The 17913-nt window shown below is 36.1% G+C and overlaps 1 protein-coding gene across 38 annotated transcripts in view; it reads right to left on the bottom strand.

The window, feature by feature from the left end:
* mbnl1 (muscleblind-like splicing regulator 1) overlaps window positions 1-17913 on the bottom strand; it is a 73462-nt gene that overhangs the window by 30576 nt on the left and 24973 nt on the right. For 11 of the 38 annotated variants that reach the window (XM_079876330.1, XM_079876314.1, XM_079876325.1 and 8 more), the window contains one exon: window positions 7173-7779. In XM_079876330.1, the coding sequence (XP_079732456.1) occupies window positions 7173-7346 (174 nt within the window). In that variant the 5' untranslated portion in view covers window positions 7347-7779. Of the gene's footprint in view, window positions 1-7172; window positions 7780-13446; window positions 14499-17913 lie in introns of those variants that run through there. The other 27 variants (XM_079876300.1, XM_079876308.1, XM_079876304.1 and 24 more) reach the window with 10 other exon arrangements.

Raw genomic sequence — 17913 nt, 5'->3', positions numbered from 1 at the left:
ATGCAGTGACATACATAAAAACATTATATGAAACATCCTTACAATGACTGAAACAGATTTAACTTGCATTATGTGACGTACACTATCATTGAAAAGTTTGGAGTCTGTAAGATCTTTTTATGTTTTTGAAAGAAGTCTCTTATGCTCATAAAATACAATAAAACAGTAAAATTGTGAAATATTATTACAATTAAAAATATTTTTTTCTTTTTTTTTATATATTTTAAAATGTAATTTATTCAAAAAAGGAAAAAATAAATAAAAAATACCCCAAATAGTAGTCTATTTGTGATTAAATCAGAATATTCAGTGGGAAATAATGAAGGACAACTACCATATTCCTAAATATGAGGTAATGTGTGTGTGATTTTAGCCAGAGTAAAACTGTTTGGCAGTTTCAGATTTGATTGCTCTCTTCTTTTAAATTTCAAAAACAAGATGCTTTTTTAGCAGTAGTTCAGCAAAATGCAAAGCAAAAATGTGCATTAGGTGTGTAAAAAGTGTATTTAGCTGAGAATCATGGGAAATGTAGTTTTGTCTGTCGCCTCAAAGTCTATAAATTTGTAGCATTTTCTGGCAAACTTTTCTCTTTTCTTCATGAATAGTAGATAAAATGCATACAAATGAAACTGTACTCAACTTTTACAAATAAATCTCTATGACTTGGAAAGTGAGTCTAAAAAAAGAGCTCCCAGTTGTAATTTTGACATTAAATATGATCATTCTGACCAGACAAAACCATTTTCTACTTCAAAATTACAAACACTGATAAGCTGTACACAAGCCAGGGACATTTACATCGGGATAAATGCTCTTTGGCCTCATGAAGTGGTCTTTTCATGGATGAGGAAGCACCTACTTGGTCTGTTTTGACCCACACTTAGATCTTCCTGTTTCTCTGTTCCCGCCAAAAGTATTGCAGTGGCCATCTCTGTGGACCATATGGCTGGCCTGTTTCTTGTTAGAGATGAGGAAACTGGCCAGTCGGCTCAAACATCTCTCACCCACGTCAGCTTTACTCAAAGCCACTTTTCCACTCTATGATCTTCCATTTCGCTTGAAGCAAAAGTGTAAAACAACACCGAATTCATAGCTGTTCCTCTCTCTCTTTCTCTCTGAAAATCCCTGTTATTTTAACAGGTTCCTTTTTCCTCCATATTAAAGCTCTCCTTTTCTGTCAGTTTTATTTACTTAATTTGTGTCACATTCTCTATCTCTGCCAGTCTGGAGATATTTATACAGGAAGAGATAACAGATCTATCATTCTGTCAGATGGAAGGATGATAGATAAAGCCGAGCAGTGTGTGTGTGTGTGTGTGTGTGTGTCTGGCAGTCAGCGTCAGCAGCCTCACAGTGTGCTTTTCATCCAGCCAGCATGATCCAACATGGCCAAGAGAGCTGTTACACACACACACACACACGCACACACACACACACACACACACACACACGACAATGTTCTTCTGTTCACATCTGCACTGAAACAATTTCTTCAGATCTTTACCTCGCTTTCTCTCTCAAACAGACACAAACACACGCGGCCAGCGCTAGATTCACGACTCTCACAGGCCTTTATTCACAGTAGATCTTCACACGATTCGTCTGTTTTTACTCAACCTCCTTTAGAAAACAGTTCTGTGGCTCTAGCTGTGAGGTATGACAACATATATTTTTAATTGTAACAAATTATCTTGTCCTTTAGTTTGAATTTGCAAAGGTTAATGCAATGAGATTAATGTAATGAATTACTCAAAAGCAACTGGAAATCTATTTAATACCATATATATAAACAATTTTTACTTATTTTTAAGTACTAAGTACTTTTTAAGTACTTTTTACTTAATTAATTTTTACTTCTATCCAGAAAAATCATTACGTATACCATGACTGTGCTATAAAATATATAATAGTAATGATAATAATAATAATTAATATATACTTATTAAATACTATAACTATCATATAACAATATAATAACAATATAATAACATTGTACGAAATATATTTAATATATAAAAAAAGAAAATACACTAACATTTAAAAGTTTGGGATCAGTAAGATCTTTTTTAAAATAAATTTATATTTTTATGCAGCAAGGACTCGTGGATCAAAAATGACAGTAAAGATATTTATAATGTTACAAAATATTTTTCTTTCAAATAAACCTGTCACATTTATACAAAAATATGAAGCAGCACAACTGTTTTCAACATTGATAATAATATGAAATGTTTCTTGAGCAGCAAATCAGCATATTAGAATGATTGATGCTGAAAATTCAGCTTTGCATTCACAAAAATAAGTTATATTTTAAAATGTATTAAAACTACTGGATGTGTCTAACATAAACAAATATATTGGTGTGTGTGTGTGTGTGTGTGTGTGTGTGTGTGTGTGTGTGTGTGTGTGTGTGTGTGTGTGAGTGTGTGTGGAGGGGAACACCTGAAACATTGCCACGGTTTCCCAGCAGACCCGAGATTTAGCTTGAACCCCCCTGCCAGTGTGTGTCTGTGCGCGTATTTGCTTTTCTCCTGCCGTGTAAAAATAGATGGAAAATTACAAAGTGGCATTCCCTACTGCTCTGGAAGGAAGTGGTCATGCACACACGCGCACACGCGCACACGCACACACACACACACTACATGGAGTTGTTTGAAAAGTCCAGGTGATACAAATGAACAGCTAATAAACTCATAACTTATGTTTTTAATATTTCAGCGTATTTAGACATTTTAATAATTTATCACATTTGGTCTTTTTAATATTTAAATATATTTAGTTACATCAATAATTTAGTAGCTCCACACTAAGCCAAACACTGGACGATATGAACCAGAGTAATGGATTGGTGGAACTTCACAGAAGCTCATTCTGGACAGATGTAACATAGCTCATAATTCATTTATCAAAGCTTAAGCTCTAAACATTACTGGAAAAACCTTTTAGACATCCTTGCTAAGACAAGTTTACTTTTATTTCCACTCATATGTTGGGAATGAAATTAATGAAATTAATTTAATTATGCACTATATATATTTACTATATATGTATCTATATACTAAAATTTTTATTAATTACATAAAATAAAACGAGTAAACTTGAGCATGTTTCGTTTTTTTGCCAGAACTTAAAATAACAATCATCCACCACTTCAAACATCTCGTCGTACCAGAATTACGTCTTCCGTCTTTAAACACCAAACCGTAGATTCATCTAAATGGCAGAAAGTTGTGAGAACCCGAGTTTCTTCTGCTAGGCATTACAGACTTTTCAGTCTCTGTTGACTCAGACTTTCAGAGAGGGCCAATCTTGGGGTCCGCACTGATGGATGTGATTTTTGGTGTTATTAGAGGGAAAAGCGGAGGGCTCATGGATGAGGATCAGATCTCTGTGGAGTTAGCAGTTGGTATCAGCCTGTTCATCATAGAGGATTTTGTTCTGGAGAGAGCAAATACTCCGTTCAGAACATGGGACAGGAAATGGGAATGATGGAAACGCATGCATGAGCGGCCTCTCTCTATATATATTTCTCATATTTTTGGGATTTGTACTAATACCAGTGGCTTTTTGCTGAATACTCAAAGGGTTTAAAAATACAATATAGCCATATAATTATCAAAATGAAATGAAAACCATTATCGTGAACACCAGATCTCCAAAACCTTTTGGAGTTTTGAGAGCTTAATGTTGTCTTGCTCGTCCAGGCTCGGGTGCTGGCGGTTTTAGAGTACATAAGCTGTGCTGAGTGTCTCTTTGACACTGACCAAATGAGGAAGTGAACTGAAAAACTGCAGAAAAGAGCAGCGCTGAGCAGAAACGCTCAAGCACCATCTCACCAGGGTAATTCCACACATAAGACCTCATCCTCAGTCTTGTCCAAACATAAGAGATTCAGTGTGTCATTAAAAGGCAGCAAAGCACAGAATAATCAGTTTGTGTTTAGTCTTCTCCTCTCAGAGACCTGGATTTGGAAATTTGTTGAAATGTTTTGCAACTTTGAGAGTTTGCAGGAACTTCTATGCAAAATGCTAAGGATTCCAGTCATATAAAGGTCAAGAAAATGCTCTTTTCCTCTACATAAGACTTGTGTTCTTTAAGTGACAATGATCATCACAGTTTCAATCACACCAACAACATTGGTGTGTTGCTCCTCCCATAAGTCTTGTGGTCTAGACCAGTAGTTATCAACTGGTTTGGCAATAGACCTTATTCAGAGCAGCGGCATGACAGGTATGAAAGTGAGGCTGTGAGGGATCGACCATGTTTTCAATGGCACCCGCTGTAAAAAGCTGTATAAAGCTCCTAATCATTTTCCACAGCTCATGTTGTCTGGAGGTTTTTTTGTCTACTGAAACTTCTTGGAAAGATATTTTTGCAGTTTTAAATCCAAAAACACATAAATAACAGCAAAACCCACTGAAAAGATGTATGTCTATCTCTCACAGCCTTACTTTCATTGCCGTTAAAAATCAAAGATGGCGCTGCTGTGAATAAGGTCTATGAGGCCCACATTTTCCAATGGTCATTAAAGGGATAGTTCGGCCAAAAATGATATTTAACTGGCAAAAATGAGAAAATAACTGGCTTCCGGTAGCGGTCGACGCACGTTCACGGAGATAGATGCTGGCGTATGACGTAGGACGTAGCGTAGGAAGTGTCGTGATGTAGAACGAACGTGACAGCGCAGCCAGAGAGCAGAGCAAAACAAAACTCTACGTTTGTTCTACGTCATGACGCTTCCTACGCTACGTCCTACATCATACGCCAGCATCCATCTCCGTGAACGCGCATCGACCGCTACCGGAAGCCAGTTATTTTCGTTTATAAAGTTTTAAATATGTATATTTTTACGACAAAACCGCACGGATTACCCTCAGAAGGCCTTCGTTTATCCCCCTGGAGCCGGATTGATTACTTTTGTGAAGGATGCATGCACATTTTGGGACTTGAAGGAGGTGGACCCCATAGCTTCACATTATAACCACTGAAAGATCTAAGACATTTTCTAAAATAACTGAAAATGTGTTCGTCTGAAAAAAGATTGACATATGCATCTCGAACGGCTTGAGGGTGAGTAAATCATGGGTTAAATATCATTTTTGGCCGAACTATCCCTTTAAGCCGCGAACCAAATTTTTGGGGAATTTGAACCAAGCCAATTTTTTTCTCAAAAATGGTTAACACACATGAGTACTGTCCCACTTTACTTAACACATAAATTGTATGAATTTCACTAACACTGATAAATAAAAAGTATTATATGGTAAAGCTATTAAATAGCAGTCCCAAACTAGTTAGTAAGTTGGTATGAGCCACCACAGTCATCCAAAATATAGAATTGGTGATATTTTGGGTTAAGGTTACAGAAACATAAACTGTTGTGTTCATAAAACATATGGACACTGATACTGATGAATAGAATGAACATCATACCAGCATGCAAACACATGACATACTGTACTACTTAGGTAATTTATTGGTACTTTTTGGTAATTTTGGTATTTGACAACATAATTACATTGCTGTATGCTCTTAATTATGACTGCAAAAATGTGTTCTGTGTGAACTGGTCCTAACAAGTTATGTGTTAATGACACTGACATATAGCCTGATCCTCTCATCTGACAGCAGATACAGAATCACCTTTTTTTTTTTTATTATGTGTAAAATAAAGCTTGTGGTAAACATAACTAGACGATACTTTGACGTTTTGTTCTACAACAATTACCCATAGCGAAAATGTGAATTTTGAAGCAGTTATGTTCATTTTTGAAAATGTACGGTTTTAATAAGTAACTAAATAAGACAGTTTGGAGTGTGAGTGTCTGCAGTTTACGTTGTAGAACAAAATGTCAAAGTATGGGCAAGTTGTGATTACCACAGGCTTTATTTTACTTATAAATTAAAAAACCCCATTGGAAAATCTCGAAGGAATTAAACTTCCCGGTTTCTGCACCATTCTATGGAAATGGAAATGGAAATTCAGTGGAATTACAAAAAAAAAAGTGCAAAGTGTTTACAGAAGAGTCAGAAGAAAACAGCTTTCACATGTCTTTGTCAAAATGAAAGTCTCGCATCAGAAAAAATGAACCACTCAAAACGGTCTTGCAAACCACCAGAGAAACACTCGTCTAGACTACTATTTTAAAAGAAATTCCTATATAAAAATTCACTGTGCTTTACAGTACAGTTGATTTGCATTTTTATAAACTGTGTGGAATGCTCATGTTAGCATCCAAGTAGGAAGAAGGAATTTATGAGCCGTGTCATTCTAAGGTAAAACACTGGCCCATTTATATAGCCAGATAATATGGAAACTAATCTTGCTTATTTTCATGCTCATAAAAGTGCTATTTGACTAGTAAAATTAATAAATTAATAAACCTTGGCAAAAATATATAATCAATGAATGAATAACTTTGAATATTTGCATCTTTAAAAACAAAAACTGCTAAACTAGCGGTTCTAGTCTACTAGCAGTGAGAGTTCTAGTCTAGCTAGCAACACTTTCCAGTCTCACTTCTCTTCCTGTCCTTTCTCTATCATGGTAAAAAGAAAAAAATATAATCATGTAAACAAAAGTGAGAGAGTTCTAGTTTAGCTCGCAACAATTTCTAGTCCTGCCTCTCCTCATCTTTTCCTGTCCTTTCTTTTAAAGTTACAAAATAAAATGTGTCAAAGGTCACAAATAAAAAAAATAGTTAAATAAATCTAATAAAATAGAATAATTAATTTTTTTTTAAAGTTGAATAAATAATAAAACCATACAAATAAAACAAAAATATAATACACAATAAGAAAATAATGAATATAATCATGTGACCAAAAGTGGTCATAGAGTTCTATTCTAGCTTGGTACATTTTTCCAGTATGGCCTCTCCATCTTTTTCTCTCCTTTCCCTATCATGATTATTTAAAAAAAATCGAAAGGTAAAATTATTAAAAAAATAATGATAAAAATTATAAATAATACAAATAAAATAAAAATAATAATAAATATAATAATGTGACCAAAAGTGGGCATACACCGTTAAGAAAGAACAGAAAGACTTCAAGATTTCAACCAGAATTAAAAAAAAATTGTCAGCATATCTATATACCTAAAATACATGTAAACGGCAGAGACGTTCTGACCGTGCACACTAGAGTTGGAAGTCCGAGGCGTTTCTTACCTTCAGTGAATCAAAGCACGCAATGACTCGCCCGTTCTCCACCTGGCAGCTCTTGGCAGGATGCGCAAACTTGCACTCAGCATCGGAGCGTGAGCATGTTCCCCGCTGAAACTCTCGACACACCTCCAGCGTCAGCCATTTCGTGTCCCGCATGTGAGCCATATTCATCGCCATCTCGCTTTAGCGGCAAGCAAACTTCAATTCCTTAAAATCCCAAAGTGCCTTGGGTGTGCTTTGTGTTTTTCTCAAAAGCAGTTTGTCCTTTTTACTAATGTTCTCTTTCTTAGATCATTAAGCTCCTCTTTCCTCGTGGATACACGCCAGGCCAAAGCAGAAAGAACAAAAAAAAAAAAAATTTTGCTTCAAGGAAAAACTGAACTGCAGTAATGGATCCCAAAGCAAAAATCCTTGACTCTGATTGGCTGATTCAATAGTGCCCACTTCAGCTCTGTCAGGTAGGGGTCGTTCGGGGTCACAGGGATTGTGGGGTTGTGCGGGCAGTCTTTCACTGATGTGGGCAGCAAGCAGGCAGGAAAGCTGAGGCTGGTACTATAAGCAGCTCCAAGCAGCGGCAGACGCAAGAGAGGGCACGATACTCAGTACCCACCTGCAACAGAGGAAAAGAGGGGGAAAACAGCTTTATACCATCTTCCTGAGGGCTCTGCAGCAAACATTTTCATCATTCGAGTGTGTGATTAGATTATTTCACAGTGGACGAAACTGTGCACTAAACTGAAACGAACCGAATAGGCACTTTCGACTATCTGAAATCTTCATCTTCAAAATATTTCTCACAAATTGTTGATAAGTGTTGGACATGCAAAAACAACATGTTAGATTGCAGTCCATTGTTATCCAGTATGTAGGTATGTATGCATTTTTTTTTTTTACAACTTAAATTCATTTATTAAAGTTTATATATTACAATCTGAAACTGAGTTTATTTCTTCTGGTTTCTAAAATAAAAATAAAGAAAAATCCTAATAAAGTTACAAATTGAACACATAAATACAAATAAATATCTAATGAATTTTAAGTTCTCAGGAAAAGATGCAAAAAAAAGAACTGTCCACATTTATTTATTTTTTTAAATAAATGTATGGCAAATATCACCTTAAAACTGTGAAAAAATCAATCTATCTATCTATCTATCTATCTATCTATCTATCTATCTATCTATCTATCTATCTATCTATCTAACTGTCTGTCAAATAAAAAAATGAAAACTAATATAATTTAATTTTTATTTATTTTTAATCATCTTAGGGGACGCAAAAACTGAAGAATCACCCATATAGCGTATAATACGTACTATTTTTTTCAAAATAGCATGTGATATGGAATGCATTATATGCAACAATAATCATTTCAAACTATAGCATGCTACATTCATCACATGAGCTCATCATCACGAGGCCATCATATGATCCCTGTTTATTTCCTCTGTCCAGTTATCATCTCAGAAATAAACATATTGTGCATTTTTCATCCAGTTTCATGTAAAAATAGATCCAGTATTCATGGAATGCCAAGTTGGGTGCATTACATTACTGCATACACTGCATATTTTGGCAGATGCAGTAGAAGTAGATTATCCAGGTATTCCACGCACACGGAAAATGCACATTCTGAAAATTCACTGCAAGGAATTGTACCAATTAGGACAGACAGCATGAGAAGAATTGGGACGCAGCCCATCTTCCACTTTATCTCACTGCCTCTCTGTGTTTCTCACTCGATCTCTATTAGACTCTCACCAGCTGCATAAATCCTTCACACCCCTAAAAATGCCAGAAATGCACTGAAGTCTGCAGAATACTGTTAGTCAGAGCAAATAAAACATTGTCACTCACATTCCTGGACTAACACACACCCCACTGACACACATACACACACTGGTCTCTGTCTTATACAAACACACACACACGGGACACATACAAAGCAACCCTTCAGAATTTAAAGTTTCAGTCCAGGTTGAGGAAAACTGAACCAAATGGCACATCACAGCTACTGCTAAAGAGCTGTGACGTATCATTTAACAGAGAACGAGAAGTTGGAAAGTGAACGGCGAGGTCATTTCCTGTTTCTCTAAAGTATTGCGCGACTCGCAGTGAGCCAATCACAGGCAGAGATGTAGCAATGGTCCGGACGCATGCCAGTTGAGAGCAGCAGCTCAGTCTGAGAGAGGGTGAGAAGCGACACCTTTACAAAAATCTACCATCATTTCAACTTGAATGACATAGTTATTCCATTTATTGTTAATAAAACCATGCAAGATTGGTATTAGCTACCAGTTCCGTAGAAACAAGAAAAGAAAATGACTAAATTTTTAAAAATGTATAACTAGAGACCAGAATAACAATAACAGAGACTTGAGAGTGGCCTCTTTTAACTTGGGCCAGTAAGTAACCACCTAGCAACCAATCAGAATACCTTAGCAACCATCCACAACAAAGTGCTAAAAACCCCCTCTGAACAGGGTTGCAACCACCACTCACTTCAAAAAAATGGAAAAATATATTAATTTATTAGTATTTTCCAGTAGTAAAAAACCAACAAATAAATACATATTTATAATTCTATAATATGATATATTAAAAATAAATAAAAAACACGGTAAACAAATAATAAAATAATAATTTAACTTAAATATAAGTTTATAATTCTATAATATATTCTAATAAATAAATAAATATTAAAATAAATTAAATATATTTAAAATTCTATAATATATTATAAACAAACAAACATGGTATACTACAAAAGCCATTAACATATTTACTGACATCGCTTGAGACTTAGTGAAATAAAAAGTTTTTAGTATTTATTGCACAATGCACATTTCTTAATATTAAGCCTGAAATGTGTTTTAATATCACTATTAGTAAGGTTAGTATGATCACTGTATAATATCTTTTGTATAATAACATAACACTGTATAATAATGTCTTTAAATGCAAGATATTTAAAGTCCATTTTAGCACAGTCAAATATACTTAAGTATATCTTTAGATGAACCTCAGCACTACATTTCTGGAAAACTAAAGTGTAGTAAGTACAAAATTAATTTAATTTAGCAGATTTTAAGTTTATCAATTTAATATAACAAAAGTACAATTGCAGAGTATTTATATTAAGCACAGTACATACATATGTAAATGTATTTGTAGTATATTTACTTAGCATAAAATAAATGTATTTCAAATATTATTATTTTATCAGAAATATGGTTACCATGGTACATTTTTGTAAGAGCACTGGTATGCTACCTTGGATCAAGTACATTATGAAAACAAACACACGTACATGCGCACAAAACACAGCCCTGTTTATGGAATGACATATTGTAATCCGATAAGACTTTCAGTGTGGAAGCAAACTGGATCCTGGGAACACTGAATACTCAAAATAGGCTAAATGATTTTGTGAAATGAAAAGTAAGCGATCGCAAGATAATGTGAATTCATGAGCCTTGCAGCGTGATTCTGATCTTGCACTAAACAGGCTCATGCCTGCGTTATCTGTGTTTACTGAGAAGAGGAATAATCGCCATGACAATTAAAGAAAATTCATGCTCAGACTTGGATCCCACTTTAAGATCCTAGTCTTCACTTGATCATAACGATGCTGTTTCTTTGGTCCAACTTTTCTTTTTTGGTTAAATGATTTGGCTATTAAGTCACCGTCCATCTCCCACAATCCTTTGCGGTGGAATAACAGAATTCTTAGAAGTTGCTGCAAGGTCAAACAAGGAGAGAAAATAAGAACGAGAGAGAGAGAGAGAGAGAGAGAGAGAGAGAGAGAGAGAGAGAGAGAGAGAGAGAGAGAGAGAATGATCTGGAAGTATGCCAATCAAAGCCCATTAAAAAGTCAAACATTTTTGCCACTGGGAGGAGAACTGGATGTTATGTTCTCTTTTAACAAGTGGAAACTATTTCAATGATTCACATGAATGAGATATTAAATGTTTCATTCTTTTTGCACTTTGGCTCATGGCTTTATTTACGTCTGTACTGATGTCTAATATGCTCCTGCTGGTGAAAAATGCCTGATTGAACATTTTTATTTCCAGTGGCTCTGTTTGTTATTTGGCAGCAGTGCGATATTAAAGGACTGATTTTTAAATGGAAGAATTATAATTAAAGGTTAAAATCAGCATGAGTTTAGTCTGTTTAGGAAACAAAAACAAACTCTGCCTGCATAGATCTTTGACTCTTCAAATATGCATCATATTAATATTGAAACAGCAGTGTTTTATGAGCCTGGTTCACATTTGTAAATATAACAGCTAATACCTAAGTATATGGGAAACTGTTACCGTTTAAGGATCTAAAAGTATGATGACCTGCACCAACACCTTTTATAAACAGAACCATATACTGTAGGAACTAAAAACAAGAAGGATTTTTACATTATGATGTCATAGAACCTGAAAGTTCCACAAAGAACTTAATATATTCTCTAGTTCTTTAGAAAACCATCATATGAACTTGAAGAACACAGAAACCAATCAGCTGATCTAAAGAACGTGATGAATGTAACATCAAGAACTTCTACAAATCTCTAAAGAATCATATACAACCAAAACTGCCAAAAAATACAAAATATTCAGCCAAAAATGATTTTTCACTAAATGAAGGTTGTGTTGAACCTAATGTGATGCACATCACCTTTATTTTTATGACCAAACCTTAAAACTAAACATTCAAGAACAAACCTGTAAGTTTATTTCAGAAAAATCCCAAAACCACATAACTACAACCTTAAAGTACAGCTCATTTTTCAGAACCTATCAGACTCCACCACAATCTGAGATATAGAATGGATCTTTATGGTGTCGCTCTGCAATTCAGAACTCAAATGCTTCTGATCTGGAATCAGGCAAGCTGTGAACGCTCTAAAACACTGATTATATTTACTCCAAATTCAGCAGAACCCAAATCAGCATTTTTTCCATGCATGAAGGAACTGGCCTGAATCTGGGTGGAGTAAAGGATCAGAAAGGTGTGCGGGCAGCAGAGATGGTTATCTAAACCACAGCATTACATCGTTTGACTCAGACGTGTGTAGGTGATGATTGCCATGTTGGAAAGGGTTGAAAATAGTATCATCACCATGGTTACACAGCACAAAGCCCTTCTACCCAGTAACTCAGAAACATGCACGGTTTATAAACCCTCAAACGTTCAGCAAAGCTGTGAGAATCGAAAAGGTCGAAGGTGAATGGTTTTCAATATATTATTTATTAACTATTCAAATGACAATAGTTCAGTATGGTAAGACTTCGAGCTTTATTAAAACACAAGTATTTTTCTACAACGCCCTCTAGATGTTAAGCGCATAAACATCTTGATAGATTCAACATGTAGTCGTCATCAGACATATTTCATTAGTGGCATTAAAGACAGCAGGCATCATTAGCATGCAAAAACACAAAGCATTCCTTTACAAATGAAAGTCTAGCATCTGAAAACCACAGAAAAGCAAGAATGTTCCTGAGACAAAAAGCAAGAAAACCCTAGGATAAGATGTGAGATGGCGCGAACAACCAGATGTGCTACGATACCTAACGCAGGTGCAATATGTTTATCGTCGCAATTTATTTTAAGGTGACGTCGTTCCACTTTACTACATGTAATTACTATAGTAATAACAGTAAATTATGCATATTTACAAGTAACTAACCCTAAACCAAACCGTAACCGTTAACTTTATACTAAGTACATGCAGTTAATTAGTTTTACGCAGTACTTATTTGAGTAAGTACTATGTAACTATGTCACCTTAAATAAAGTGTAACCTATAATAGCTAGCATTAAACCACTTACAAAAAATATTTTTGCATCCATGATTACTCACTGTTTACATTGCTAATGCAGAATTCTGCTAAAAAAAGATTCAGAGCTAGTCTGAACAGAATCGGAAGTGAATTACAGAGAACTAAAGTGAAGTGTGCTTCCCTATAAAGTCTCCATGTGCTTATTTTCTTGGCACTTTCACTTTCTCAACTACAGCGTGCCGTCGACAAAACCCGAAGACTTGGCGCCAGACCACCCCGGACAGATTATTTGTTTATTTTCCTTCCTCCCCCTCCAAAAAAACCATGATCTTCAAACAACTGAAACAATGGCTTTAATCACACACACCCTTCTCAGCGACGATATTCTTTTCTCATTTTCTGATTTTTAACAGTCTGCAGCACGGTGAAACAATAACCCGCCTATGAAGTGCCCTAAAAGTCAGCATAACCTGTTCTTAAGCAATCTTTTCTTACATGTTTACGTTTCCCTTTAGCGCAGGAAAACCACCGCGAGCAGCCGACGAGCAGACTTGCGAGAGCTCGAATCCATATGTTTCTCTCTGCAGTGAGAGCGTGTTCAGCGTTTACTTACATGACTGCATGGAAGAGTGACGCACTCAGACAGAAGTGAAAACCTGCGTCAACATCTCTCTCCCCTCTCTTTTCCCTCTCGCAGACAGTTACGCTCTCACACACACGCCCCTGTGCAGTCCCAGGGTGCCTGACTGGGTCCTACCGCTCTGAAATCTAGCACGAGCCATATTAGGAAACAGCAGTTAAACATGTCACACGTAATTTACATGTGGGGGGAGTGGAAAGAAGCTCTCGGGCTCTTACGACAGAGCCCAAGAGCGTATGCAAAAAAAAAAGAAGAAAAAAAACATGCACACGCTGGGTACGCGCATAAAACAAACAGAAGGGAAGTGAGACCCGAGAGGGGGGCTTAAAAAAGGAGAAGTGCTCTCAGGCTCAACAGTTAACCAATCGCACGGTTGCCACTGTCTAAACAAGTAGCCGGTCGCGGAGAGGTGGGGGAGTACCTGCGCGAGGGACGTTTCCTGCCAAACGCACACGCACAGATGCAACCGCAACTTTTAAGTACGCGGAAAAACACTGCTGAGATTTGTTTGCAGTCCCCAAGACATAACAAACTGCAGTTAACCACAAAAGCACCCTATAAAGTCAAAGGCAGCCCACACACACACAGAACAACCCCCCATCCTCACACAGCAAGCGTGCAAAAGTGGTGCAATGCTTCAAGCCTCGGCTGTTAGAACAGCGAAAGAGAGACAGACAGGAACGTGAGCGCGAGAAAAAGCGGTTCTTACCTCTCACATCATGATTACTATTGAGTGCGCGTATGTGTGTGAGAGATCAGACACGGGCGGCAGGCCGCGACAGCAGAGCCTCAGGCACCGGGTGGACCATTCTCAGAGAGGAGGAGAAAGAGAGAGAGAGACAGATAGAGCGCGTGTGGCTGCTGGTTGCGCCACTGTGTGTGTGAGTGTGTGTGTGAGCCTGCGAGAGCGAGAAACATCAGCACTGCGCAGAGCACTGAACTCAAGCGCCAATCACGCTCACTGGAACCTCCCACCCACACAACCAGGAAGCGCTGCTGCTAATGCTTTGAGTTCCTAACCAAAGAGAGAAGAAAATGAGAAGGGGAGGGGACAAAAGGAAGGAAAGGGAGGTAAAGAAAAGAAAACGAGTGTGCTTGTGAGATTACATCGTGCCTTCCCAGGAGCCTGTCTGCGTTCAACTCCAGACTGCAGTGGGACACGCATACACACACAGCTGTACACCTGGTGCATTGTGCGACAAAGTTATCTGCTGCTAGGAAAGAGAGAATGTGGGCTTCATTTGCCTCTGAATATGGGTTACGGTCATTTCAGGAGAGAAACATATCATCGCAGTGACTCTGCATGAGGCGTTTTCCCTATAATCCGCTTTGAAAAGCATGATATATTTACACCATAAGCTATTTATTAAATGACACAAAGGAGAACTGGGTTGCCTTAATTTATTTCACTGATGTTAATACTAACAAACTCCCACATGGCCGGGAATTTAGAGTCCCTTCAAACTAAACAATATTTTCCTGGAGGGCCATAAAGCGTTGAAACTCGGGCATTAATTCATTATCTTTTGACAAAAAAAAAAAAAAAAAAAATGCTTTATAGCATTATTTGCATACTTGAGCCTCGCCCAGCAACGACTGCGGTTATGACTCCATCAGACTGCTGGAAAAATGGTACATAGCTCACAATGGAATAATTATAATAATAAAAGACGATCAGCTTTTTTTTGTGCAAAAGTCAATAGAAAAGAAAACCTTGCTGTTGTTCACACACACTAAACACAAGGAATTCTTTTTAGAACTGATTAGAGATTCACTTACGCAGACGGTTCACGGATATGTGAAAAGCTCAGGTGTGTCCAGGGTCTTTTTGGCTTTACAATCAACAGCATGTGCATGGCAGAAAACTGCTAAAAAGGGCTATACACCAGTGTTACTTTAGTATTATTTATATACTTAACTTTAAAAACTTATACTTAGTTTTAGTAATTTTGTTTTTTTTGCTTTTGTCATTATTTTTTGTGTTTTTAGCTTTACAGATTTTCAACCTGCTTTGTATTGCTACATTGTTGGTAGTAAATGAACAATGTTTATTCATTCACAATGTTACCCTGACCAAGAAATTTACCTTTATTTATCAGCAAAAATCCTTTTGACAGCTCCAGGGCTTTTGCAAAAAAAATTGCAGTTTCTTTGTCCTAAAACACTGTGTTAGTGGTCATCCAGTTCGAAATGTTGACTACAAATTATGATTCTTTGCCGCCTTTAGCCGCTGCCTAAAACGAAATTTAACTAAAGGTTAACTCTTTGAATTCTTGTACCTGGGAACAATACAAGTCAACACTATTATGAATAAAAGTTTGCTAAGAGGTATTTTCTACTAAAGCAAGGCGGTATTTGAATAGACTGGTGGCTGTGGCCTTGGACGGCAACAAGCCCAGTGCATTAAAAAAAAAAAAAAAAAAAAAGAAAAAAAATCAACTGTCTATAGTATAGGCAGCCGAATTGTATTGAAAGCCCATTTTTCCAGTGGTGGAGTATCCCTTTAAACTTATTTCACTTAAGTTTTTTTAAGTTAAGTTTAGGTTTTTCCATCTAATATTTATATTCTATTGTATTTCAGATTTATTTCAATTAACAAAATTTTTTTTGTTTTGTTTTAGTTAATAATAACAACACTGTTATACATACAGTGCACATACTACTCTTTTAGACAGATGTTTGTTTTCTATATCTATTATCAACAGCCTCACAATCACTTTTAACCACATTTAGCAACACATTAACAACTAAACTGAATATTCATATTCATACAGTTGAACAGAAATTAATATTCAATGCAGCTTGAGCTCTATGTGACATACTGTTACAATTAACAGAGAAAATAATTTCAACTTGGCAAGTTGTCCCATTTTGCAGCTCATTCAGGCCAAATCTGTTGTTTTTAAGTAATAAAAAATTATTGCAGAATGCGGAAAGTGAAAACTAAATGTCAATCAAAATTTCTTTATGTCCAAAAGAAATTTATATTGATCATTTGAGTAACTGATTAGATGGAAATAATTTTACAGATAAAAAAAAGTTGAATATATACTAAGTGCTTTAAACAAAACCCTAAGTATCTTTCAAAGATATGATACTTGAAACTTTGGCAACTAAACTTAACTAAAGGAAGCTAAATGAAAGACTACTGCACCAGTTTAAACTCAAGTTTAGAAATGTTAATTAAATTCAGACTGGAACCTGCATTGTAAATGTGGATTCTGTAACATTTGTCATGTACATTTATACCATAAATAACCTATTATGCATATGCCTATTTTAGCATAGTTTCAGATTTGTGCTTGTATCTTATGTGTAAATAATAATAATAATAATAATAATAATAAAAACATACCCTTACTTGAATATAAATGGAAATAACTTTTGTAAATTCTTGTAAAAAGTATAACTGTAAAGTTGATTTCCCCTTGTCTAGACATCAGGGTGGTTCACCTAATAAATGAAATTTTGGTCATACACAATTACCACAGCAATGTTACCTAATAATTTAAAACAGTCATGTGAACTACACTATAGGCCCGATATCAAAATGGTTAGCCTGTTCAGGTACCCTCTGGCTGGCATCAGCAATAAATTTATGATAATTTATGCTGTTGACTCCAAGACCAAGGGAACAGTCCAACTCTGGTTTATATTAACAACCAGACACACACATACACTCTCATTTCACTCTGCCTACCTCTTTCCCCATTTCCCTCAACTGACCGATTCATTCAGATATTACACATAGGGAAAATATGTCTTATCCAGTAATTCCTGTCTTCTTCCTTTCCGTATGCTTTTGTGTCCTCATACTTTTAAAAGGTTGTTTTAATATTAAGAGTGACGATAGTGGCAAAAATAGTCACACAGTAAGAGAATATGGTCATACTTTCCACTGAAATGACTTTCGCTCGCTCTCAAGTTGTATGACAAATGGAACTCTATTAGCAGACTGTTCAAATGGCCAAACACTCTCAAGTTTTGCATCCGCATAATTTTACATGTGCATTTCTCTAAATGACTGTGTATGGGTGAGCACCAGTGGGCAGATCAAAAATAACTAGCTAAAAGTATCGATGCTGGTAACTTTTTCTAACATCTTAAAAAAAAAATTCAGTAACCCAAATTTACTTTACTGTTTTCAAAACAGTCAAGCTTTGAATATTGCAGCGCTGGGAAGTCTGATTCATTTCAGTAATTCAGTTTTTTTTCGCAGTGATTCATGTTAATAATCGTGTAAATACTGAAAGCTCCTGTACAACACTAAACTTTCGACTTTAGTTTTACAAGAGTAGGGGGTTGAATAAAAGATTGAATTT

Source organism: Squalius cephalus, assembly GCF_949319135.1.
Source record: "Squalius cephalus genome assembly, chromosome: 7".
Taxonomy (NCBI): Eukaryota; Metazoa; Chordata; class Actinopteri; order Cypriniformes; family Leuciscidae; genus Squalius; species Squalius cephalus.
Note: the sequence above shows the minus strand (reverse complement) of the source record. Positions and strands in the feature narration are given on the sequence as shown.